Here is a 24,377-nt window from a genome sequence, read left to right as displayed (position 1 = left end):
ACATGTTCATGAACTAAAGGTATATCAAATTTATACATGTTTATTATTTAAACAAAAAATAGTGCAGTACTTGTAACATTCGGAGCAAAAAAACACGTTTTACGGCAGCGCTTGTTGTGGCTTACGACATAACGGACGACGCACGGCAGGCTGCTCGGACAGCCTTTACTCCAAGGACAACGTCAAGATTCCACTTTATTAATACTTAATTTAACTTTATTCACCTATCCAACTACCACACCGACGTTGGTATGGTTTGCCTCACATTTTTGTCAGATGTTTTTTCGCCAGACTAGATGCAATGTGCTTCAAAACTGCTTGCTAATGTGCTATTGTTTAGCTAAAGCTAAGCCTTTGTGCTCTCCATTCATGATCTACTGCTACAATTCAGTTTCTAATATCTCTCTGATGCTTCCTTATCTTTTCAGGGGTGTCGCCCAACTTATCACATGGCCAACCCACTAAGACGTGACGTTATTAGGCTTTACAAAAACGTAAGTGAACTTTTGGCGTCATTCACTCAAAGTTTTGCTCGTTTCTTTTTTTCCCCTAATGGGACTTTCTTTATTCCCCCTCTCACAAAAAGAGCTTTGAAAGTTTGTTTCCCAGCAAGGTTTTCCCCAGCCCTAACTTGCATCAATCTCCACAGAAGAAGAAGAAAGAGGGAAAAAAAAAAAAAAAGAATTTATTCTTTATAAAGTGTAAACAATTTCCTCTTAGAAAAGAAAAATGCGCTTTTCTCATGCAGAGTTTTTTAGGTGAGGCTAAACTACCCTTGCATAATATTTGGACGAAAATACCTCGTGTCAAAAATTAGCAAAATGTTCGTCATACAGAACACGCTGCCAAGCATAGTGACCAAATCTCTGAGCTTCTGGAAACAAAAATCAACCAGCCACATAAACTCATATAAATCCATAAAACCAGTTGCTCAGCCCGACTTCTGGGTAAGGTTTCATGAGGTGATGGTCAAATGTGTTTTCGTCCCGTCTAAAAGCTGCTGTATCTCGGTCGGGATTACCCGGAGGGGTCGGCCTTTTTCCGAGAACGCCTCAAATCGGCCTTCATGAAGAATAAAGACGTGACGGAGCCCGAACACATCAAAAAGCTCGTGGGACGCGGAGAGTTTGTCATCAAAGAGCTGGAGGCCCTCTACTTCCTCAAGAAATACAGAGCCATGAAAAAGCGCTATTATGACCCAGAAACATAATTGCACCTAGGATGTCATTATTATTTTATAACTATGAATTTCTAGCCTGGACTACAGTGAAGAATGGTGCTGTCCATTTTTCACAATTATTCACATTGCAGATAATTCTGCAGTGTGTTTTTACACATGCACTCAAGGACACACACACACACACACACACACACTCAAAAATGAACAATTTAATGTCACTTGATTTTAAGGTATTGTTCAAGTCGCTTGTGCATGTTGAGTACACAAACAGCTGCAGGCATTGTGTGAGAGTAATGTGGAAGCAGCCATAATTACACAACTGTAACTGTTAATTTATTGCTCCCAACAAACCATATAGCCATACATTCTTCGTAAGGAGGGTGATCTATGGATTCAAGGGGAATTTGTGACAAATAAATGTAAATGTATGTACAGTAAATCTGTGTATAATACGGACTGTTGAACAACAAAATAAATGTGCACAAAACAGAGGCCTCACGTACTTGGATTAACTTCATAGTGTTTGCTATGGTGAATAATTGGCGCATAAAATAGCCACTTTGTGTGACATATCAATCAATAAAAAGACACATTTGCAAAGAGAGTATGATATACTTAGCTTCAACGATGGTTTATGACCTACAGAGCCCTTTTCAATGATCTAGAACAGTGATTCCCAACCACTGCGTGAGAGGTCATCAGGTGTGCCGTGAGAAATTATTCATTTCCCGCCCCCCCCCCCCCCCCTTTTCATTTTCATGACAATTATTACTTATAACATGTTTCTTCATCTATATCTATCCAGCGATGTAGTACAATTAACCTGTGTTTCCCTTTGTTGCCATTTAAGTAACAGAATAATAGTTTTGTGTTCAACTAAACCGGTCCAGATTTCACAGAGTAAAACAAATTGGGAGTAAATGGAGATGAGATCATCATTCCATATACATGGGAAACACTGATCTGCAATGACATAAGTTACAGAATCCTACATGGAAAATAATATGGATCTCATGCAAGCGTGTTGCATTTCATTTCATGTAGTCCAGCTCAATGTCGCAAAAAACGGGATTAATATTCCCGGGGTGCTTCTTTTTGCCTTGTGTCGGGTCAGGGTTGGCGGCTCTTGTCATTAACTGAAGAGGGAAAAATAGATAAAATAGTGAGGAACTGCATAAATGGTGATTTTTATTTTAATCTAAAAAGGTATTTGTTAGACTTACTCTGTCCTTGAGTGCCTTGAGTATGCAAAAGAGAGTTGTGTCTCTTTTCATCAAAGTAAGCCTTGATTCCACTTTGCGCTTCCAACCTCCTGAAATTTCAATCATCCAGGTTAAATTTGAATTAATTTTGAAAGCCGACTGTGTCAAAAATGGTCATCATACCTGTGACAAGGCTGATGAGCAGGCCCACCGTGACGGTTGTGATGGTCCCAAGGGGACTGAAGTAAAGGTAGGACAGGGAGTACCAGTTATCTGCCAGCAGATTCCTTGCAAAGGGAGAGAAAATCAGCAAAAATACAAAGCAAAATGCTCTCCAGAAGGGATGTCCACTTAACCTGGCATGGCCGAGCTGCGCTGGGGAAGCAGCAATGTGGCTCATGCGAGTGGGCGACACTGTGGAAGTCCGGTTGAGGCTGTCCAAAGCGGTGAGGTTACAGCCCTCAGTGGTGAGAGACAGGGGTCGACTCAAAGTGGGAGGCGGGGGGTAAATCTGGGCGCCGATGCCCACCCAAAGCGACACGACAAGGCCTGACGCCAGACCTGACAAGGCTCCCTGAAAGACACTTTGATACTTCACTACAGTAGTACCTCAACTTAAAAGTTTTTCGAGATACGAGCCGTTGCTTGGATGATGTTTTTATATGACTGATTTTTGTGAAACAAAAAACAAAGTTTATTTTTAGGCCCGAACAGTATTATAGTGTGGCTCACTTTTGAATTGGCAAAAGGAAAGAGGATACCCAGTGAGAAAAGCCCAAGTAAAGGACCTCCAATGACCCCAAAGATGCTGACGGTGGCCTATATGGATGGAAACCAACATTCAAACTCTCATAGAACCAACAAAACTAGATCATTTTACTCATATAAGGCCCTACCTGTAATATTCCACCCATGAGTGAGGCCAGTCCTGCCATCCCAATGCACAAAGCGCCATATAAAAAGCCTGGAAACATTTTCATTACGTTAGGAGCAAACTCATTTGAAAAATGTACATTAATGCTTACTCAGGACTTTTGAGATCCAGGAAAGCTTCTTCTCGGACACCCGCATGTGTGGTTTGATCAGGTCCTCCACAGTCACAGCAGCTAGCGCATTGATGCTGGAAGACACCGTGCTGCATGTGATCGGACGACACAATCAGACACCAGTCCGAAAAAGTACGATTTTTGAGGTGCAGTTAAGGACCTTAGTGAGCCGCTGTAAGCTGCTGCGACAAACAGTCCAGGCAGGCCAGGGTAGTCTCCCAGAATATCCATCACCAAATATGGCATCAACTACAGAGTGAAAAATGTGCTGCTTTACTTTGGTCTAATTCAGGGGTGTGTACATTTTTGCACTCGAAGGCCTTGGACTGATGTGCCAAGTCATTTGTAGATGAGGTTAAAAAAAAAATCTTTGAAATGGATATGTAATGTATTTGAACAACAAAATAATTCAGTGCAATTGTTTTATTTATAATTCATTTAAATACTATGAATTAACCAATTATTTAGTAAGCTAAATACAAAAATGTTAACGGTACTGCACTGTGTTTGTATAATTTTTATTTTGTATGTCATCTTTTTACAATCAATATATCTAATAAATAAAACTAGTACATCAAGAATGTTACATTTGTATGTACAATTTTCTTTTACTAATACCTTTTATTGTATGTAATATTCCTTCCAATACATTAAAAATGCTAAACGCATGAATAATTGTCTATTTTACAAATATTTGTTTAGATTTTTACTCAATAACTACATTCACCATTTTTTTTTCATTAAAAAAGTGAACTTTCTTTGCAAATTGTTCATTTTAGTAATATTCTATTTCATTCCACATTACATTGACATGAAATCAATTTATTTATTAAATTGAAAATGTTGAATGTATCAGTATTTTTTTCTTATTTTCAATATATACATTTATTTTTATTTTCAATATATACATTAAGCAATTATTTAATTAAAGTTGAAGTGTATACAAAGAATTTAACAAATTTGTTTTTATTTACTATAAATTAACCAATTGTTTAATATATCACAAATATTAAATGTATATCCCAAAAAATTGTTTTAAATGTTTTCATTGTATTATATAAAATTACTTTATTAAACAATTATTTTATAAAAATGTTGAGTGGAGATGAAAATTATTTTGCTCATAATTTTATTTCATTTACAATTCATTCATTAAAAAACTAATTAAAAATGATATATATGTCAAATTGTTTTACGGTTTTGTATTTGCAATAAATACATTAACAAATTATTTTATTAAATAAATGAAGATGAAAAAAAAAATACATTTTCATGAACCCATTTCAGGTGGAGAAAAATGTCAAAATGAGTGAACCAAATATTACAGGACTCTTTGATGATGTAAACGCTCGGTGGGCCATACTTTGTCCATCCCGAGCCTAATTTCACATCTCATGTTTTACTGAACCTGATCTGGAGCAGAAACCATGCCGGTGGTCCACGGATCGCAGTTCTTATACACTGAATAGAGGCACATTCCCGCGAAGACCGAAGACAGCAGGATGCACCAGAGGCCGATCAGGTTGATGAACAACGATCTGGGAATACGAAACACAAACAACGGGTAAATAACACAAAATAAAGCCAGTCATCTCAAGCTAAAACTCACAGTTTGGCGTGGGTGATGCTCTTGCAGGAGATGTAGCGTTGCACCTGGGCCTGGTTTATGCCGTAGATACTGACCCAGACAAACGTACCGCCGAAGGTCACGGTCCAGAACGTGTGTCTCTTCAGTGGGTTGGGGTCAAAGCTGGTGAATAGATAGCACAGTAAGGAAGGAACAGGGTCCTCTTTCAAAAGACACGGAAAGTCAGATTTTCATTGACAAATAATTTGACAATGCAGGGTGGGCCAAAGGAAGGGACTGTGTACTATACACTTTTTCAATAAACTTAAGTAAGGAGGGAAAGGAGGATGGAAGGTACGAAAGAAGGAAAGCCCAGGTCCATACACAACCCCGCACCCAGACTAAAAACCATACCACTGACCTTGAAACCCTAATTTGAAACCGTGAAGCCCTTAACTTGAAACCATGATTTCAAACTTTAACCCTTTAATCCTACTTCGAATTTCAGGATTAAACTGTGTTGACTAAATATAGCTGCAATAAATAAGTGTGACTTTAATAAAATGGATACCGACTATTGACCCAGCTCGTATAGCATGTTTGTAAAGGCAGATTTTCAATAATAATTAAAAAAAAACAAAAAACGCTGCAGGTTTTTTGGGCAACATCCAGTGGCCAAAAGAGAATCAATGAGACAATGACAAGAATGAGGGCAAAGCTACTCTTTTGAACAAAAAAAAAAAATGAAAAAGTTTGCTTGACACGTACTAAATGGCTCCTGTTGTTTTATCACACTCACTCCCAAAAGTCGAGCCTCCCTCCATGTTGGGAATCTGAAATAATAGGTCCGACTCCGCCTTTGATGACCACGCAGTGGATGATGACTGACAGGAAGCCCGCAAGCATGACACCAACCTGGAGGAGTCCAGTAGACACTTCATCATATTAGCGTGGCCCCCAGTTAGTCTTATATGCCATATTAATGGCCACACCTGGAAAACATCCGTCCACACCACCGCCTTTAGCCCACCCTGGAAAACACATTTAATCAAAATGTGTGTTCACTTTTCAGCAGCATAGTCATATATATTTTTATTTTTTATTTATTTTTTTTACCCACCATAGTGCAGTAAAAGGTGCACACCACGCCTGTGGAAATCACCGCACTCCAAAGATCCATCCCGGTGACTGTAGTGGGAGGCAGAGTGTGAGCTTTACTGCAACGTTAAGCACCTTCAAGTCGGGGCACCGTACCTTGGTTTAAAGCCAGAGCCGGGGTATAAATGACGATGCCCGTGTAAAGGATCTAGACAAAGCAATGCCTCGTGTTAAAAGCACAGTAGGGGTGAGAATTATGAGGTTTTGGAACGGCTTCTTACCGTCTGCACAATGAACAGAATGGTTCCTAGCAGACGGGTTGCTCTGCTAAAACGGAGTTCCAGATACTTGACAGAGGAGGACAAATAACATAGGGTATCCCCCAAAAAATTGGCATCATTAGGTAGTCTAATAACACTCAAATTACCTCAATTTTTAGTTGAAAGGTGACATATTCTGCATTTTTTATTTATATTGTTGGAATATAAGAAACGGTTTTATTTTTCAACATGGAGCCTGGTATGTGTTCAGTTGTATTTAACTTTCAAGTTCAGTACATTTACATTTATTTAAATCAAGCTTTTTTAATTTCTTATATTTAAGCGCAATGTTAAAGTTCAAACTGTGCATAATGTTACAGTGGCTTGCCATAGTTCAAAATTAACTTTTTAGGAATAAAATCTCAGGTTTGATGAACACTTCTACCTACAACACGAATGTATTTTAATGTTGGGCAGGATGGTGAACTTGAAGTATTTTTAATATAAAATGAACAATTTTACATTTACATGTAACATTTTTAGTCATTTTATTAAATAATTGGTTAGTTGTATTTGAATTAATTTAATTCATAAAAATAAAATGAAAATTATTATTTATTAAAATGAGCAATTTTAAATATTTAACTTTTTTTTTTTTTCATATATATATAATTTTTGTCTACAAATGAGCTGGACCTTGAGCATAAAACTTTGCCCACCCTAGATATACTGTTATCATGAATATTATTGCTGACCCAAATGTAGTCATCACATACAATGTTACTGTCCAGGTAAATATTTAGATTGGTGATTCTTGTGTGCTTCGACTGTCCATTTTGCTGTAGAGCCACAATTTGGATGAACAGAGGCTTATTCTATTCGAAATACTCCGAATGTACTGTGCACGATTTAAAATGCGTACCTCATAGGTGCTGGTGATGGACAGCCTGTAGAATACTGGGAGGAACACCTCAGACGTCACCATCATGGTCATGATATAGGACAGACTATAAAATACAATGCTGGCTCCATAACGGTACACCTAAAGAAAACAGTTGTTGGGGCCTTAAAGAGTTACACGTTTTTTTTTTGTTCCCCAAAAAAAAAATCCATGAAGAAAATACGAAAACATGCACTTATTATATACATTATAGTTGTCCTGAGACAAAATGTAAATATACATGACCAACTAACAGATAAAGATTAAAATCAACTTCTTTTTGTTTTTGTTGATACTTCTTCCTGATAATTGTTAAATGTTTTTTGTTTTTTTTAATAACAGACATATTCTAAATAGTAGTAATTATGCTCTGAGGGTATGTCAACATACATGCAACTCTGTTGCTAAAACCTTTTGAGTCTTTGAGAGGAAGAGAAAAAAAAGTCAGCAGCATGACTCAGCAGAAAGGACGTAATCAGGCCCTGTTATCTGATTATCTGAAAAATACCGATTATCATTTTTTTTAGAAAAAGAATCGACGATTTAGCATCGCATTTACCACAGGAAGCATGTACGCTTGAGCAAAAACTATCATTTGCACTGATTTGCAACCCTATTCTTGCAATTATCAAATAAAATTCATCTTTCTTTAATTGTAAAGGATATATTGAACAATATTTTTTAATTACATGTATTTTCAGCCACCTGTATATGCCAAACAGCAACATATATGATGTGACATAAAATAACTGGTTGAGCTGGACAAATGAAATTAAAGGATGATTTGTTACCTGTTTAAAAAAAATAAAAAATAAAAAATTCTAAAATAAATAGTTAATTTTTCAAATATGTTAGTGCCTGAATTGTCCTCAATTCTGTAATGACTCACCTCACATTCAGATTCTCCCTTACCTCAGCGGGGTTGGAGAGCACCGTGATGGCCGACATGAAGCTGGCGGTCAGAGACAAGGAGACGGGCAGAGCCGTGAGCCGCCGTCCGCCCGTCAGGAAGTCGTCCGAGCTCCTCAGGCCCCGGTCTGTCCAGGCGTAGTAGACTCCGATGGCAGAGGACACTGCCAGCATGAAAGCAAACACCACGTAGTCTGCAGCCGCAAAAGAAGCCCTAACCACAGGGGCTGATGACATTTTAACAAAAAGCAAAATAGAAAAAGTTACTTAGATGTCATGTGTTTTGTGATTTAGAAAAAAAAAATGGTAGACTGAGGAAAAAGCACTTGAGACCTTTTATGTTTTGTGAAGGAGGAAGGGGGAGGTGGACATTCCAGTCAGGTACATGAAGAGGAGTCAACAGACCAGTAAAATGGTCAAGCTTTCAACAGTCCACACCCACACAGAGACAATAAAACCACAGATAAAATGTGCACAAACTGTTTTGTTTTTGTGGTTAGTTAGGTCTGCATGTTTTTTTTCCTCAAAAGCTTGTCCTCCTCCACTTAATAAAATGACTTTGACACTTGTATCAAGATGACCTTTACAAAAATGTCCTGTTTTCCCAAATGAGTTTGGTTAATGAGGGCAGCACAGTGTTCCAGTGGTGAGCACATCTGCCTCACGGTTCTCTGGTTTGGGGTTCGAATCTTGGCTCAGGCCTTCCCGTGTGAAGTTTGTTTGTACTCTGGATAATTATTTGTCTTGTCCTGCAATTGATTGGTGATGGATTTGATTATTGGTCAGCATTATTCGCTGCGCAAGCTATGGCTCGAACTAATAATTTTGATTTTAACGTGTACGTTCCCATTCATATTAAAATTGCTACAACTCGTTTATATTATTATTTTCACATATAAATTATTATTATATATACCCATACGAAGAGTCGAGCGTTTATTTGTGAATGTTATGACTCCTGCACAAACGAAACCGGAAGCAGGTGGTGTAAACACGGAACGAAAACGGAAGTGAACGATAGCAACTTCTTGTTTCACTCTTCCCCGCACACATACCCACGTGGAGGATATTTTCCCATGATCCTTTGTTTTGCATCATGGCCGCGCTGTGATGTCCGGCATGCGTGTAAACACTCGTGAATTTAGTTTAAGAGAATGAACGATTAATCGTGTTAAGTGAAACATTAACACGCAGCTACTTCCCGGTTACATTTGACTTCAAGACAAGGTACGAAGCAAATATGAAGATCAAATCCAAGTCTGCCAATCACAAATCTGAGAACACCTACAGGGTAAGAGCACCACGCATAAACTATGAGCGGTGTATACACGTCTAACAGTACTCCAGCACCAATTTCAACTGTCTTTTTGAACATAATATGTCATTTTATTTGCTATAATTCTCTGTCACGGGCGAACTAACCCTTGATAGGTCGTGTGTTTAGTACATTAGGGACTCTCAGACAATTCTGTTGAAAGAAACGTGTTATGATTTTTTTCACAATTTAAAACAGCTCCCAGGTGTCTATGGAGTGCTTTCGCCCGAGGATAAAGAACTTTAGACATATTTTTGGCTTCAAATTGATTTGGTTGTTTAATTCTACACTTGAAGTGTGGGCAGGCACTCCAGAGACCCTAAGAAGTAAAATTCCCCAACATGTCCCCTTTAATGTCTGCAAAATGTGTACCCAAATGAGGAAATATAAAGCAGTCAGTGCATGTTTTTATTTTCTGAACCATTACTTCTTGCAGTTTCTCACTTTTGCCGAGAGGCTGTCCAATGTCAACATTAACGTCATCCACCGGATTGACAAAACTGGAGCCTATGCAGAGGTATGTATGTTGCTATGAGGCATTTTTAACTTATTTATTTAAATATATTGACTTATATATATTTTTTGTTATTGTTTTTGCCTTTGACTGCTAACAAAGTGTCTTTGTGGAATGCAGGAAGTCGAAACCTATTTCTTTGAAGGCCTGACAAAATGGAGAGACCTCAACTTGACAGAAAACTTCAGTATGTACAAAGCAGTCATATTGTTCTGTTCTGTATAATTGTGAACACATTTACCACTTTTTTCTTCAGCTACGTTTTTCAAGGAGGTCTCCAACAAGAGTCAGTCGTTCAACATGCTGGTTTTCCATCAAAAGTCCATCGTGGAGAGTCTGAAAACACACTTGGCAGTCAAGGGCAGTCTGGCCTACCAACCTCTGCTCGAGTAATATTTTTAGTAGTATCATATGACTGAACTGCAAGCTGCAGCAATTGTTTGGCCAAACCTAACCCACCTGATCCTTTCTTTCCAGCCTGGTGGTGCAGTTGGCCCGAGACCTGCAGACTGACTTCTACCCTCACTTCCCTGACTTCTTCACGCTGATCACCGCGATGCTGGACACCAAGGACATGGAGGTGCTGGAGTGGGCTTTTACATGCCTTTCGTACCTTTACAAGTACCTGTGGCGACTCATGGTCAAAGATATGGACAACATCTACAGGTGAATAAGACCACAGAGCCATTTTGGGTGGAGCCATCTGTTTTCCATGGCGCTTGTCCTCATTTGAGCTGGAGTCTATCCCAGCTGAGTTTTGGCAAGAATAATCCAGTCCAGAAGCTCTTGATTGTGAGGCAGTCATTGTTAACCACTAAAGCGCCGCGCATTTTGAGTTTACATTTATTTAGTTATTGAATTCACCAGACAACACTATAGTTACTTCCACAAATTCCTCAAGATGAAAAGTGGTAAAGGTTGTCATCTTCAACCATTTTGATTGCGTTTTGTTTTATTTCTATATCTATCCTTCCACCTGTCAGCTTGTACAGCACACTTCTGGAGCACAAGAAGGAGCATATCCGTAGGTTTGCAGCAGAGAGTTTCGCATATCTGATGAGAAAGGTGGGTGACATGCTGTCTAGAGTTCCTTTAATCACTTTTTAGGTTTTGATACACAAGTATATGAGTCTTAAGTGTTGTCGTGTCCCATAGGTTCCAGATTTGGATGTCCTGCTTTGTCTCGTCTTCTGCGACCTGCAGCAGCACCCCGCCAAGGCCGAAGGAGCCGGACAGCTACTTTTTGAGATGTGCAAAGGCGTCCGGCACATGTTTCACTCGTGTGCTGCAACCGTAAGCGTCGATAGACCTTTTCACGGTCAAATTATGTGGAAGGGTTTGTTTATTCGTGGTGCAGTCTGAGTTTTTGCCCCTGGAAGTATGTGTTACATCATATTGAAAGGGCCCCTTTGACTTTTAATGACACGCCCTGTCCTGAATCATACTGATATGGCAAAACCTGCTCTCTCTTCAGGCGCTTCCTACGGCTCTGCGGAAGATCGGACCTGTAACCAAGCCGGGGGCCCCTTTGCCGTGGGACCTGGTGCGGGATGCGTTGGATCACACAGCCCAAGCTGCAGCCAATCATGTGGACAAAGAACACTTCTTGGTTTTTTGGGAGTCTTTACAGGTAACAAGGCAGATATGCTGGTGTTCTTGGCCAGCACTTATAAACAAAGCGAAAATGGCTGCAATAGATTAATGGCATTCCAATTCATTTCTATGGGGAATGATGATATGATATACAAGTAAATTGAGTTAGAAGCTTGATCATGGAACAAATTAAACTCTTAAGTCAAGAGACCACAGAATTTACAGAACTGCCAAAGTGTTTGTCTTTTTTTAAATTATTATTATTATTGGTTTAAAAAGGCTTTTAATGTCCCATACATTATCCAAAATTGCCCTCATTGTAGAAGCAGCTGTAACCTGTTTTCTAATCCACAGGCCAGTGTGGAGCAGGTTTTCAGTGTTTTGGAGGCCAAGGGAGACGAGTCTATCCCCGCAGGAGAGCAGCTCGAAAGGCTGCTGTTCGTCCTCCACACCTTGGTGTCTCACAAGGACGGCGCTAAGATCACAAAGCCGGAGGCTGTCTGCCAGGTGCATGGAGAGCACTGTCTTCAAAGAGCCACTTCAACTCCAAATTGTCATTAAATGCTGTTTTGTGTCTCGTAGACCGTGTTGCGTCTCATTCAGAGCTCAAAGCTTTCCACTTCCTGTTCGCGTCTGCTCCTCCAGATCGTCTCCTCCTTGCTCCTTGGGGAGAACATCAGACTCCCGAACACTCTCGTCCAAGAGATAGTTCACAAGGTATGCCTGCTAGATTTTTTTTGCTAATATAGTGGTACTTTGTCTTGAATAAATTAATCTTGTAAGTCAAGGTACCACTTTGTGGTCTACCTCAAAAACCCGCTTCCTCTTGCAGGTATTTGGCAGCTCAGTAGGAGAAGATGTCATCCTCGAGTTTACCAAGGAGATGTTCACCATGAAGCAGTTTGAGCAGGTGAGTTGTGACTCTGGTGTTTTTTTTAGTCACTCGCAATAACCACCTTTCTCTTGCCGCCTCCAGCTTTTCCTGCCCACCCTCCTGCGCTTCACCACCGGCTTATTTGCCTGCGGCGATCCCGTGTCCCGCCACCGCGCGCTGGAGGTGCTCGTCAGCCTGATCCTCGCCAAAGCCCCGCCGCCCACAGACGGCGCCATGGCGTTTGAGACCTACCCGCTGCTCTTCACAGGAGAGCTCACCGGGTGAGCTCCGTTTACAGTCGTACCTTGACTTGGGAGTTCAATTTGTTCCCTGACCAAGCTTGTGACTTCATTTACTCATACAGTGAACCCCCACATATTTGTGGTTGGGCATTTGTGAATTTGTACCACTGTATATCAATTTAACAGAGCTTAAGTGATTTTCAATAGTGTATTTCTCATCAGTGTGTTCAGTAACAAGGCAGAACCAGAGCAGAGAGCAGTGCCTGAGCTGGTGCTGTCGCTCATCGCAATACCTGAGCAGCAAAACGGGCCCATCGCTGATCTGTCGCTACCGTGGAGCGCACTGGTGCTGCTGCCGCACCTCAGGTAACACATTAGACACAGCTAGGGCTGGTGGTTTCTGGTGTTAAATAAAATCTCTGATTTTTATTCACAAAAATCCAATTTCCGATTTTTGCCAATTTTTTTTCCTTCTTCTTTCTTCGCTTATTGTAAAAGCAAATAACAGTGACATTATTTCAAAGAAGAATGTTTGCTCTTTTCCCCCCCCCTATCTGTGATTGTCTTTATTCCTCAAGATACTGTCCCAATGTTTTCCAACAAGTTTTTTCCCCCTAGCATTAACTTTATAAATAATTGAAATTTACAAATGTGAATTTGTTTCCTCCATAAAGAAAAAAAAAACTTATGTCAAAACATCTACAGTAAACAGGATCCAGAACAAATTAACATTTTGAATGTTCAACAATTTAAGGTGATAAAATGAGCCGTCAAACTGCATGGATTGGCTGGTCTATTTGGAAGTGTAATGTCGCACCCTTTCTGCTAAAAAAAAAAAAAAAAAAGTTGAAAATTGTCCTGACAAACAAAGCTCAAATTAATCGCTAACATAGATGAGTCACCCAGCCCTACCTCCGTTTGCACAATCCTCCATTCACAAAAGAAAATTTGCTAATTTGACAAACAATACGGTATGTTTTTATTGTGATTTTTGTTTCGCAGGCCTCTTGTTCCAGCTAATGTGTTCCCTGCAGTTACTGCCTTTTTAAAACACCTGCTGTGTGAAGTTGAGATGGAAAAATTGGAAAAAGGTATTTGCCTTGTTGTTTTTCCCCCCAACAACATTTCAACAGTCAGGGAATGTACAATTTGGCAAACCTGTGCAGATAGATATAAAGGAGTTGCAATGCATCTTAACCTTTACTGTTTTTGTCATGCCAGCTGGTCTGTTTGTCGCCACACAAGCCCTCAGCTGCCTCCTCACTCTGGATGGCTCCGCCCAGCTGCTCTCTCTGGTTCCCGTGGAAAAAATCACCACCATCCTACGGTATATGTGATGAAATAATCCTGAATAACAACACCAGAGTGGAGGGCAGGCCTCCAATAACCAGCCTTTTATGGTTTGTGCCAATAGGAAGTTCCCCACAGAACTCTCAGCCCTGCTTTTAGGAGACCTCTATTACACCCGCCTTTCCTTAAGTGGCGCTTCAGAGCATCTATCCCATGATGCACTTCTAGACATTTACCAGATCCTGCACAGGAACCTGTCCTCCAACATATCAAAGGTCCATCTCCAGACTTATTTGTTGGATCATATAGTAAACCAAACGTGCTTCTGCTAAAATGACATAATTTACTGTTTTATAGATGCGCCTGCTGACCCTGAGGATCCTTTCGCACTTTGAGGCAAAGCTTCCTGTCCCAGAGGAGGTACAACTCTCACATTTGAAGTTATCAGATATAAGATAGATGCAGATGATAACTCATCGAATGGCCAATCTTTCGTCCAGCCTGACGAAAGCATCGAGATGCAGCCCGTGTTCGCCGTAATCCTGCAGGCGGAACTGGTGCCCGCCTCCGTTCAGGACTACCGGGAAAAGCTGCTGCACCTGCGCAAGCTGCGGCACGACTTGGTGCAGCGCAGCCTGCCGCAAGGGCAGCGCGGCACCTTCCAGCAGGTACAGATGATATCATTCAATATACCAATCAATTACAAGTGTGTCCAAATGATCAAATTTGACTTAGTTCGTCAGAAAATTATTGTAATGGAATCGTAGCCTTTTATTGAACTAAGCAGGCCTTTGAATAAGTACATTTTCGAGAAAATTGAGGTGAGATCATCATCATTTCAGTATATATCATTTGTGTTGACATTTTTGCTTGGTGGTGTCAATGTATAAAATGGTATAAATTCCACATTTAAAATGGTTCATATTTACGCTTCAGGTTTTTTTAATTTTTATTTTTTTTACAAGACTTTTTATTTAAAAAAAATATTTTTACTGCCGCCAGTTGAGAATCAGTCGCCTCAAATGTCGTCCTCACTTGTTCTCTTCCAGGTGCCTCTGCGCTACCTCTTAGCAATGCTATTTGTCAACTTCAAGCCACTATGGGATCCCGTCATTGAACTTCTTGGGTTAGCATCCAGTTCGAACATTTAAAAGTCGGAACACGGCACCAGCTGTTGTTATAAGGGTTAAGAATCCGTGCACTATTTGGAAAGATCCACAATGAGTCTATGTGCCGTGCAGGAGCCACGCCAGGGGGATGGACAACAAAGAATTCTGGATGGTGTACCATGAACATCTGGAAAAAGTGGCCGGATTGGCTGGTATGTTTTGCAAATTTGGTGCTGTACAGAGCCACCGTTGTCAACTTTTGGTCACCTCTCCTTCTCATGCACGTCGTAGAGAAAGAACTTCATGAAAGTAGTGACGATGATGAAGTGGAAGACGTGGATATCCAGGCCGAGCCGGGTTGCGACGTCATCGAAAGCGGCGATGTGGGGGTGCTGTTCCTGCAGCAGCTCAAGTCGACCTCAGACCCCAACGAGAGGACGGACTTCTCCAACTTCCGCGGCCTGTTGTGGCGCGCCATGGCCCAGTTTCCAGACAGGGTGGAGCCACGCAGCCGGGAACTGAGCCCCCTGCTGCTTCGGTTCATCCGGTGAGTGTTTAGTGGACCCATTTTTATTCAGCTCACCCACAAAAAATCCTAACTTTCTGATATCTCGTTCCCAGCAATGAGTTTTACCGAGCGGACCTGCTGGTGGCGCCAACTCAGGACCTGAGGAAAAAGAATGACACAGCCCTGGAGGCACCCACGACGACGGTGGAGGAGGAGGAGGAAGCGGAAGATAAAGAGGAGGAGGATGGCAAACGGCAGAGGAACGCACCACCACGGAGAGCAGCCGCAAAGTAATGATGCACTACGAACTTTATGCTTGTGTAAAATAATCAGAATAATCATAATGCATTCACTGAAACTGCATCAATTACAGCTCTCAGTATTGAGAAAATGAGTTCAAAATGAAACATAAAGAGTTAAATCCATCCATACATCCATTTTCTTCCGCTTGTCCGGCATCGGGTCGTGGGGGCATCAGTCTAAGCAGGGAAGCCCATACTTGCTTCTCCCCGGGCTCTTTTGTCCAACTCTTCCGGTCCAACCGAGAGACAGCCTCTCCAGCGTGTCCTGGGTCGTCCCCGGGGCCTCCTCCTGGTGGGATGTGCTCGGAACACAATTCACCAGTCCAGAGGGCATCCTAACAAGAGACCTCAGCCATTTTGTGTGTCATATTGTGTGCTAATTTAAATGTTTTAAATTATACATGCATTTCTGTTTTCAATTAATTGTGTAAGAGAGCCTCTGACAAAAAAAAAAAAAGGAATAAATAAGGAGCTTCTTGACAAAATTGAAATTTTTGACATTTTACAGGCTTTTTGTTGTTATTGTGGATCCACTTCATTACTTTTGGTTGCTTTTAGAGAGAAAAAACATTTATATTTGACCACAAAAAAAGGTTAAATATTTTCTAATGGTGGATTATATAATATTTGTACAATTTGTCGCATTTTTCTTCTCCAGGCAACTTATCGCCCACCTGAACGTTTTCGCCAAATTCACCAACCCTCGCTCGCTCTGCATGGAGAGCAGCCTGAGCGAACTCTACAACCGAGTAATCCTAAAATTTACCTATGTGCCACAATTAATAGAGGCTTTTGCGTTTTTTCCCCAATGTCCTCTTGTGCTTGTTTTCTCAGCTCCTCTGCCATCAGGACCAGCAAATCCAGCGAGTGGCCCTGCAGTGTATTCTTACATACAAAGACCCCACCATAGTCCCGTACAAGTAAGCAAAGTTTGAGGCGGACACACACAACATTCCTCTTAAAACATCTCAATGGAGCCCTTTGTGAGCATTTTGTAATGGAACACAAGGAATGTTAAGATACTGCCGCTGCCCTCTGTTATCAGTTTAATAAGCATGTTTGCTGATTCATCGTCACAGGAGGTTTGGATTACAAATTGCCTGCATAACTGATTTGGATAATGGACAGTGGCTCAGCTTTTTTTGTTGTTGTTGACCCATAATCAGACCTTAACTGACATGTAAGGGACATGTTTTCAAAAAATTATTCTACAGTGGAGGAAGTAATTATTTGATCCCTCACTGATTTTCTGAGTTTGCCCATTAACAACCAAATTTATGGTCTCTACTTTTCATGGTAGGTGTATGTTAACAGTGAGACAGACTATCTAAAAGAAAATTCATAAAATCATATTTTTAAAAGATACTAATTTATCTGCCTTTCATGGAGTGAATTAAGTATTTGATCCCCTACCAACAATAAAGTATTCTGGCTCCCACAGTTTAGTCCTCTCACTTGAAGAAAGTCCTGTCAACTCGTTAGCTGGATGAAAAACACCTGTCTCAACTTTTTTTTTTTTTTTTTTTTTTTTTTTTTTTTAAACCTGTATATAAGACACCTGTCCACAGAATCAATCAATCAGACGCCAACCTCTCCATTCGTGGACAAGACCAAAAAAAACCTTCGAAGGACATCACGGTCAAGATTGTAGACCTACACAAGGCTGAAATGGGCAACAAGACCAGAGGCAAGAGGCTAGGTGAGGAGGAGACAACTGTTGGTGCCATCTTTAGAAAATACAACAAACATAAAATGACCTTCCTCGCAAGATTTCACCTCACGGGGTATCAGTGATCATGGGAAAGGTGAGGCAGCCCTGAACTACAGAGGTGGAGCTTGTTAATGATCTCAAGGCAGCTGGGACCACAGTCACCAAGAAAACAAATGGTAACACACTACGCCATAATCAATTCAAATCATGCAGCATCCGTAAGGTCCCCCTGCTCAAGAAGACAATGAACACCTGAATGACTGGGAGAAGGTTGATGTGGTCAAATGAAACCAATATCGAGCCGTTTGGAATCAGTTCGACTCTCTGTGTCTGGAAGAAAAGGAATACAGACTATGACACCAGGAACACCGTCCCCGCTGTCAAGCATGGAGGTAGAAGCATTATGCTTTGAGTGTGTTTCTCTGCAAAGGGGACAAGTCAACTGCACCGCATCGAGGGAAAGATGGATGGGGGTTTGGACTGTGAAACCCTGGGTGACAAACTCCTTCTCTCCGCCAGGGAACATAAAGTGGGTCGTGAATGGTTCTTCCAGCATGACAATGACCCAAAGCCCAGAGCCAAGGCAACATAATAGTGGCTAAAGAAGAAGCACACTAAGGTCATAGCCAGTGGACTGGACTTAAATCCCTTAGAAAATGTGTGGCGGAAGCTGAAGCTTTGAGTTGCCGAGGGACGACCTCATAACCTTAAGGATATTGAGTGGATCTGCAAAGAGGAATGGGCCAAAATTTCTCCTGGGACATGTGCCAAGCTGGTGAGCGACTACAAGAAGCATCTGACCTCTTTACGTGCCAACAGGGGGTTGGTTCATCACCAAGTACGAAGTAATGTTTTGATGGGGGGTAAAATTATTTCACTCAAATTGCAAAATGATTATCTTTTGTTTTGAGATTTTTAGATTTTAATTTTTATGTTCTGTCTTCTTGTTCAAATAAAACTACTATTAAAATGTATCGACCATTCATGTCTTTGTCAGTGTGTATGTCAGCTTACAAAATCAGTGAGGAATCAAATAGATATTTCCAACGCCACTCTATAAGTGACATCTTTGCGCTTCAGGTGAATAAACTGCAAAAATAACATGTTTGACTTTTAATGAATGTCTCTGTGTGTGTGTTTCAGAGACAGTTTGGAAAAGCTGTTAGATGACAAGCATTTCAAAGAAGAAATTGTCCATTTTAACATCTCAGAGGAGACAGGAGTTGTGGATGCTTCACACAGAGCTGGACTCATTCCATTACTCATGAGGTATCATTTTCATGTGTCGCATGTGTGTTATAGTACACCCGTGTTGTGCCTTACTGTGAATATAGTCGCTGAAGTTTCCATCCGTGTTATGTTTTTTTTTGTCGCAAAGGATCCTGTTCGGCCGTCTGCGCAGTAAAGGCAACAGCCGCTTCCAGAGCAAGGCCAGCGCCTCCACGCGCTCTTCCATCATCCTGCGTTTCCTGGCCGGGTGCCACGAGGCAGAGCTGGGCATATTTATAGATCTGTTACTGGAGCCTGTTTGTCACCACAGCAATGGTGAATGAACTTGAAATTTCAGAAATTCTGTCAATGCAGTCGCTGTGGAAAAATTGCAAAGAATGAATTGAGTTAAGGCTAGATGCTGAGTATGACAAACTTTCCCCAAGCATCCTCCCTTTTTGCACAGACTATAAAAATATTTTTTAAAAATCTAATGTGTAAATCATTTCAATTTGCTTTATTTACGGACTCGGGATCCAGGCACAGACAAATAAAAAGATCCAAAATATAAAGCAACAACATACAAATATACAGATACACCAATAGAAGGATAAGAAAATATATTTACCAAAATGCATCAGAGGTAGGTAATGTTTCCAGATCTGGGACAAGTGTCATGTTATTTTTCTATTATTTTTCAAATTAATTGTTAAAGGTTTGTCGTATTGATTAAAGTTAAATTGTAGTCCTCATTTCTGGTCAAAATGGTAAAATGTAAAGAGCTCACAGAACTTGTAAGAGTACGCATTGAAGCATTTCATTAAGCTGGAGCAATTTTTGTTTTGAGGTGGTCTAGTAAAAGCTAACCTGCAAATTAAACATCAGTTTCCATAAACTGGAAGCAAACCTCATGTTTTGTCTCTTCAGGTTCCGGTCGGGACGCGGTAGAGCGAGCAGTAGTCGAGACGGACGCGGGTGCCGTGCTGCCGCTGGGCCGCCAGCACAGCCTTCTGAACATCATCAATGTGGTCATCCAGAAGCTGGGCCACCTCATTGAAGACTACCTGCCCAAAATGCTGCAGATCCTGCTCTGCGTCACTGCCTCTGTGTCCACCGTGCTGGAGATCAGGGAACAGGTACGCCGTCTCATCCAGCGAGAATTGGATGATGGGTTTCTCATTGGTTTTAGTTGTCATTTTTAGTCCTTTTTTTCTTTTTTTTAAGTTGGCTACCCAATATTGTCACTTCACCCTCATCCACAGTAGGACTGAACTGTATCTCTATTTTTCGTCTATAGCTGCGGCCCGGTTGTATCAGTCCTTTGAAGAACCTGAGGCGTCTCGGCATCCTGATTATCCAAGACTTTTTCGAGAACTTTGACAGCTTCAACTTCAGCCCTGATCAGTTGGATGGTGTCCTCATGGCTGTTGTATGGCCTCAGGTGCGTGTTGCAAACGTCGCTTGCTCCTGTTGCTTTAAAATGGGTCGACTTACTCGTGAGTTCACTTTGCTCAGGTGTGTCGCCTCCCAACTGAGAGTCCATACTCGCCCACCCCACTACTGAAGCTCATCCATGTGTGGTGTAAACATGCCAGGTCTCCTTCATGTCATATTTCCATCATTCTTCTCCTTCATTTAAACCACTTACAGTTCCTAAATCAGCTTTTGCCGGGTTCTGTCCCAGGTATTTCCCACTTTTGTCAAAGCAGAGGCCCGACCACCCGGAGTGCGACGTACTCCTGAATGTGTTCGGCCTCCTCTCCGCCAAGAACAGCTCGCCCGCCACCCTCACTGTGGTCATGGACATAGCAGAGTCCCTGGCAACCCTGCAGGACTTTGTCGCCACGGAGACACAGGCAGAGCTGAGCGTGGGCGGCAGTGTGTTTCCGCAGCCTGCAGAAGGCACACTTGCTACAGGTTAGAAGACCACTCTCCATTCATCCGTTTTTCTACTGTATACAGCTGGTGTCGCCTTGTGTTTCCCAACCTTTATTGAGATTGGGCACATATTTTACATTAGAACAATCTCACTGCACACCACCAAACAAACATTTCTCAAAAACTATACACATACTGAAATAATGATGCTTTTGTCTCACTTTGCCCACAAATTTTATTTTGTCTGAATTGCAACAGGTGTACTGGATACACGGGTTCAATGAGCCTTCTGCCATCTAATGGAAGAGTATTCTGCCTGTCACCATACATCACTGGCATAGCTAGATGAACAAAGACACATTTATTGTAAACAGATAATAATTTCCAAACCAATTAAGGGTAAGTGAGATTGGATAATTTTCACACAGTGGGTGGGAATCCCTGGACTAGCCTCACCCAGCCGACTTTGGGCGGGGTACACACTGGACTGGTCGGCACACCATAGAAAGCTCACACAAGTGCAGAGTGAAAATGCAGATTGCACACAAGAGACATTCCAATGGAGTTCTAACCCGGATCTCTTGACAGTGAGCAGACGTGTTAAGCGTTATTCCGATGTGCCAACCACTATTCCATCATGCTGCTTCATGAAACTGCAACTTTTTGAACATTTAAATGCCGAAAGCCCATAGCAGCATCATTTACCCAAGTGCCTGTCAATAGAATACAGTAAAAATCTACAAGTAATTGACATCCCCCACAAAAGTGCAACACAGCACTTAAAACCAAGATGATCATAAAGCGCCAACACCATGCATCTAGCATGTACACAGTCATGAGCCCGTGTTACATAAACGGCTGTATCCAGTAGTTGAAGGCTCCTCAACAGTATCAGACAGCATAATAGCACACGCTAGCACAAACTGATGTGTCATCACACATAGGCAAACAAATATGCGCACAAGCATGTTACACAAATGGTGTTGAGTCATTGAACTCACCTGGCATTAAGGTCTACACACAATAAATGTTAGTTAATATAGACAGATTGGAAGAGCAAATAGATTACAGGTGCTATGAGTGGCTGCATAGGGAGAGAAGCAGAGTTTCACGTTTGACCGTGCACAACGTACATTCAAGTGTCGCCAAACATACAAGGACACCTTAAACGTGGAGGACAAAAAAAGCACTATTTATGAATCAAACCTAACAGCAAGACCAAGAATCCACCAGATGGCGCCAGTGTAATATATTTATTGCTTTGGCAGGAGATTTTCACTAAATAACCAAGGATAGGGTCCCCAGAAAAAATCTGCTAATTTGCGACAGCGAATGTTTGGGGGTTCACTGTAACATTGTAGAAATAGACCCAAGAGAAAAAAAAATGACAATCTCTTCCAGCGTCGACAACGTGCACATTTCTTTCAGACTCATTAACGCAAGGCTCCAGGTTGTTGGTGCCTCACATCACCACCCTGCTACACTACCTCAGTGGCGTGGTCCGCAACACCGACAGGCTCAAGAAGAAGAAATTCCGCCTGCAGGTGTCCAAGGAACTCAACATCCTCTCCAAGCAAGTTATCGCCTTGTCCCTCATTTCCTCTCTGGCATGTATGGTGTCTGATTATAATGGATATTATTTGTTATTAATCTGTCAGGATCAGTCTGTTCGTTAGTGATAAAGAGCAGAGTTCAACGCTTATCAGGCTATTACTGCCTTACCTGTTGAAGGGCAAAAACCCTGAGGTATGGCTTTTTGTTAAGCATATTATAACAGTCGTTTTTAAACAGCCAGTGATTAACTCGACTGCGTTCATTTCAGGAGATGGAACTGGACATCCTGGACACCGTGCAGAACCTGCTGCGGCAATGCCTGCAGTCCTCGGCCTTCCTGCAGCCGCTCAGCAAACTCTTCTCTGTCATTCACAAGAAGCTGCCCAGGCAGGCTCTCACCAGTGTCTTCCAGGTACATAAACTATTGAGATCTAATTGGAGAGCTCAGTATATTTTTAGGGAGTACTTTGTGTAAAATGTTGGCGAACCACTACTCTATTGTCATCTTACTTTTAGACGCTGTCAGACATGGATCCTTCGCTCACATACATCACCGACATGGCCACAAAGGTAGCCTTGAGCTCTTTGAAATCTCGACATAAACTAGCAGTATTTCTCCCATGTTTAACGCTCGTAACTACGCCTCTCCAGCTCAACGCCTTCGACAGTCGCCACTTGGATGAGATTTACTTCGACGTGCGCTTGGCAGCTTTCCAGGACGCCACCAGGCGTGTGAAAGAGATGGAGTCCCTGGATCTCGACTACATAGGCACACTCATACATAACTGCTTCCACGCTTATGAGGTGACAACACGTAGATGCTTTAGCTTAGCACCGAGCTGGTAGCTTTTACAATAGTTACACTTTCGTTTTACTTGATCTCTACAGATTCAGGACATGTCGCTGGGTGACAATGCCACGTTGTGCCTGTCAGCAATAATCGGCCAGCTGGCGGCGGTCAGCGCCGGAGAGCGGGTCTACAGGGACGTCATCCAACATACCATCTTGGACGCCGTACACAAAGGGCTCCGCTGCAAAACGGAGGTATTGTCATATAGATGTGCAATTTATAATCAAGCTATAAGTGTAGCACTGCATACATATTGACTAGTATTAAATGAATGGAACGTGATTCAACCAGGATGGTGAAGTTAGCACAATAGTAAAAAAGATAGTCACTAGGCTTCTTTCACATGTTTTGACAGGCCTACAGCAGAATATTGGAAAAAGTAGGGCCAATTATTTTTATTGTTTTATTTTGGGTTAACTGACAATATTTTGGTTTGAAATAGTGGTTACACACAAAAGATGGATATGAGACGAGCTCAACATTTCAGCTTCTTATTTCCAGGAATTAACATCAGAATCTCATACACAACTTGGAAGATATTTGCAATGAAACAACAGACATTTAAGTGTGCAAATGTATTCGCAGCGATACAGTGACGGCACTTTTTTTTCCAGACCAAGTATACATTTGGCTACTTGCCAAAGTACTGAGTCTTGGAAAATCCCATTATATCTTGATGTGGTGATGAAAATGTGTTTTCAAAAATGTTTCAGAAACACACTTTTCTTGAACAAACCTTTTTTCTCACCGTGCCACACCATCTTTACAGCCACTGCTCCTACTCCGCCTGAGTGGAATGTATACGTCAAGCAGGCAAAGTGCTATTGTGTCATAATATAGGAGCATTTTTTTCAAGGTATGAATACAGTACAGATGTACAGTATCACCAACACTGCTAACACTATCGGTACATCCCTAATATTAGATCGGATAATAGATGCTAGTTCCTAAAAAAACAATTCCTAGAAATGTATTGCTACCTTGGCCTCAGTGTTCCTATCCATTTGGAGGGGAGTGCCCTTTTTATTAAAAGCATCATGTCTTCCCTGTGTTAGCGCGTGCAACACGAATACACCAATGTACTCGCCTGCTTGGTGAAGACCTTCCCAACAAAGAAAGAGTTCAGAGACATGGTGCAACTCACTGACTACAATGACCCTGAGTCCGACTTTTTCGAGCACATGAAGCACATTCAGGTCTGGCATTCTCTCATCTCACTCCCTCCC

At 41.5% G+C, this 24,377-nt stretch overlaps 3 protein-coding genes across 7 annotated transcripts in view; 2 read left to right on the top strand and 1 right to left on the bottom strand.

Annotated features, from left to right (window-relative positions):
* Positions 1-121: 121 nt before the first annotated feature.
* Positions 122-2,230, top strand: lyrm5a (LYR motif containing 5a). Its single transcript, XM_061668389.1, has 3 exons — positions 122-249; positions 429-494; positions 998-2,230. Exons 2-3 carry the CDS (start codon positions 450-452, stop codon positions 1,208-1,210), a joined length of 258 nt encoding a protein of 85 aa, XP_061524373.1. The 5' UTR covers positions 122-249; positions 429-449; the 3' UTR covers positions 1,211-2,230.
* slc5a8 (solute carrier family 5 member 8) lies at positions 1,489-8,529 on the bottom strand. Of its 5 annotated transcripts, none has more exons than XM_061668387.1 (17): positions 8,206-8,529; positions 7,276-7,395; positions 6,375-6,440; positions 6,250-6,301; positions 6,116-6,207; positions 5,988-6,026; positions 5,795-5,910; positions 5,038-5,178; positions 4,837-4,966; positions 3,589-3,677; positions 3,408-3,517; positions 3,279-3,346; positions 3,115-3,201; positions 2,739-2,956; positions 2,566-2,669; positions 2,404-2,492; positions 1,489-2,316 (listed from the first exon to the last, which is right to left on the bottom strand). In XM_061668387.1, the coding sequence occupies exons 1-17, from the start codon at positions 8,437-8,439 to the stop codon at positions 2,212-2,214; spliced, it is 1,860 nt and encodes a 619-aa protein (XP_061524371.1). In that variant the 5' UTR covers positions 8,440-8,529; the 3' UTR covers positions 1,489-2,211. The 5 variants fall into 5 exon arrangements, with proteins under 5 accessions (XP_061524371.1, XP_061524372.1, XP_061524367.1 ...); XM_061668388.1 differs by having other exon boundaries at positions 6,116-6,183; XM_061668383.1 differs by having other exon boundaries at positions 2,566-2,956.
* Positions 8,530-9,303: 774 nt separating this feature from the next.
* utp20 (UTP20 small subunit processome component) overlaps positions 9,304-24,377 on the top strand; it is a 26,255-nt gene continuing 11,181 nt past the window's right edge. Inside the window, exons 1-37 of the mRNA XM_061668382.1 lie at positions 9,304-9,493; positions 9,954-10,034; positions 10,152-10,218; positions 10,288-10,420; positions 10,509-10,697; positions 11,015-11,096; positions 11,187-11,324; positions 11,506-11,661; positions 11,979-12,131; positions 12,207-12,341; positions 12,457-12,534; positions 12,601-12,779; positions 12,963-13,106; positions 13,743-13,831; positions 13,962-14,067; positions 14,155-14,305; positions 14,388-14,450; positions 14,531-14,698; positions 15,080-15,156; positions 15,272-15,351; positions 15,431-15,686; positions 15,761-15,937; positions 16,608-16,698; positions 16,784-16,869; positions 18,804-18,929; positions 19,039-19,205; positions 19,797-20,005; positions 20,167-20,310; positions 20,385-20,464; positions 20,554-20,786; positions 22,176-22,320; positions 22,406-22,493; positions 22,570-22,713; positions 22,818-22,871; positions 22,953-23,105; positions 23,190-23,345; positions 24,207-24,347. Coding sequence (XP_061524366.1) covers positions 9,443-9,493; positions 9,954-10,034; positions 10,152-10,218; positions 10,288-10,420; positions 10,509-10,697; positions 11,015-11,096; positions 11,187-11,324; positions 11,506-11,661; positions 11,979-12,131; positions 12,207-12,341; positions 12,457-12,534; positions 12,601-12,779; positions 12,963-13,106; positions 13,743-13,831; positions 13,962-14,067; positions 14,155-14,305; positions 14,388-14,450; positions 14,531-14,698; positions 15,080-15,156; positions 15,272-15,351; positions 15,431-15,686; positions 15,761-15,937; positions 16,608-16,698; positions 16,784-16,869; positions 18,804-18,929; positions 19,039-19,205; positions 19,797-20,005; positions 20,167-20,310; positions 20,385-20,464; positions 20,554-20,786; positions 22,176-22,320; positions 22,406-22,493; positions 22,570-22,713; positions 22,818-22,871; positions 22,953-23,105; positions 23,190-23,345; positions 24,207-24,347 — 4,770 coding nt within the window. The 5' untranslated portion in view covers positions 9,304-9,442. The remainder of the gene's footprint in view (positions 9,494-9,953; positions 10,035-10,151; positions 10,219-10,287; positions 10,421-10,508; positions 10,698-11,014; positions 11,097-11,186; positions 11,325-11,505; positions 11,662-11,978; positions 12,132-12,206; positions 12,342-12,456; positions 12,535-12,600; positions 12,780-12,962; positions 13,107-13,742; positions 13,832-13,961; positions 14,068-14,154; positions 14,306-14,387; positions 14,451-14,530; positions 14,699-15,079; positions 15,157-15,271; positions 15,352-15,430; positions 15,687-15,760; positions 15,938-16,607; positions 16,699-16,783; positions 16,870-18,803; positions 18,930-19,038; positions 19,206-19,796; positions 20,006-20,166; positions 20,311-20,384; positions 20,465-20,553; positions 20,787-22,175; positions 22,321-22,405; positions 22,494-22,569; positions 22,714-22,817; positions 22,872-22,952; positions 23,106-23,189; positions 23,346-24,206; positions 24,348-24,377) is intronic.

The sequence above is a fragment of the Phycodurus eques genome, chromosome 22, assembly GCF_024500275.1.
Source record: "Phycodurus eques isolate BA_2022a chromosome 22, UOR_Pequ_1.1, whole genome shotgun sequence".
Taxonomy (NCBI): domain Eukaryota; kingdom Metazoa; phylum Chordata; class Actinopteri; order Syngnathiformes; family Syngnathidae; genus Phycodurus; species Phycodurus eques.
This window is presented reverse-complemented; position numbering and strand designations above follow the sequence as displayed.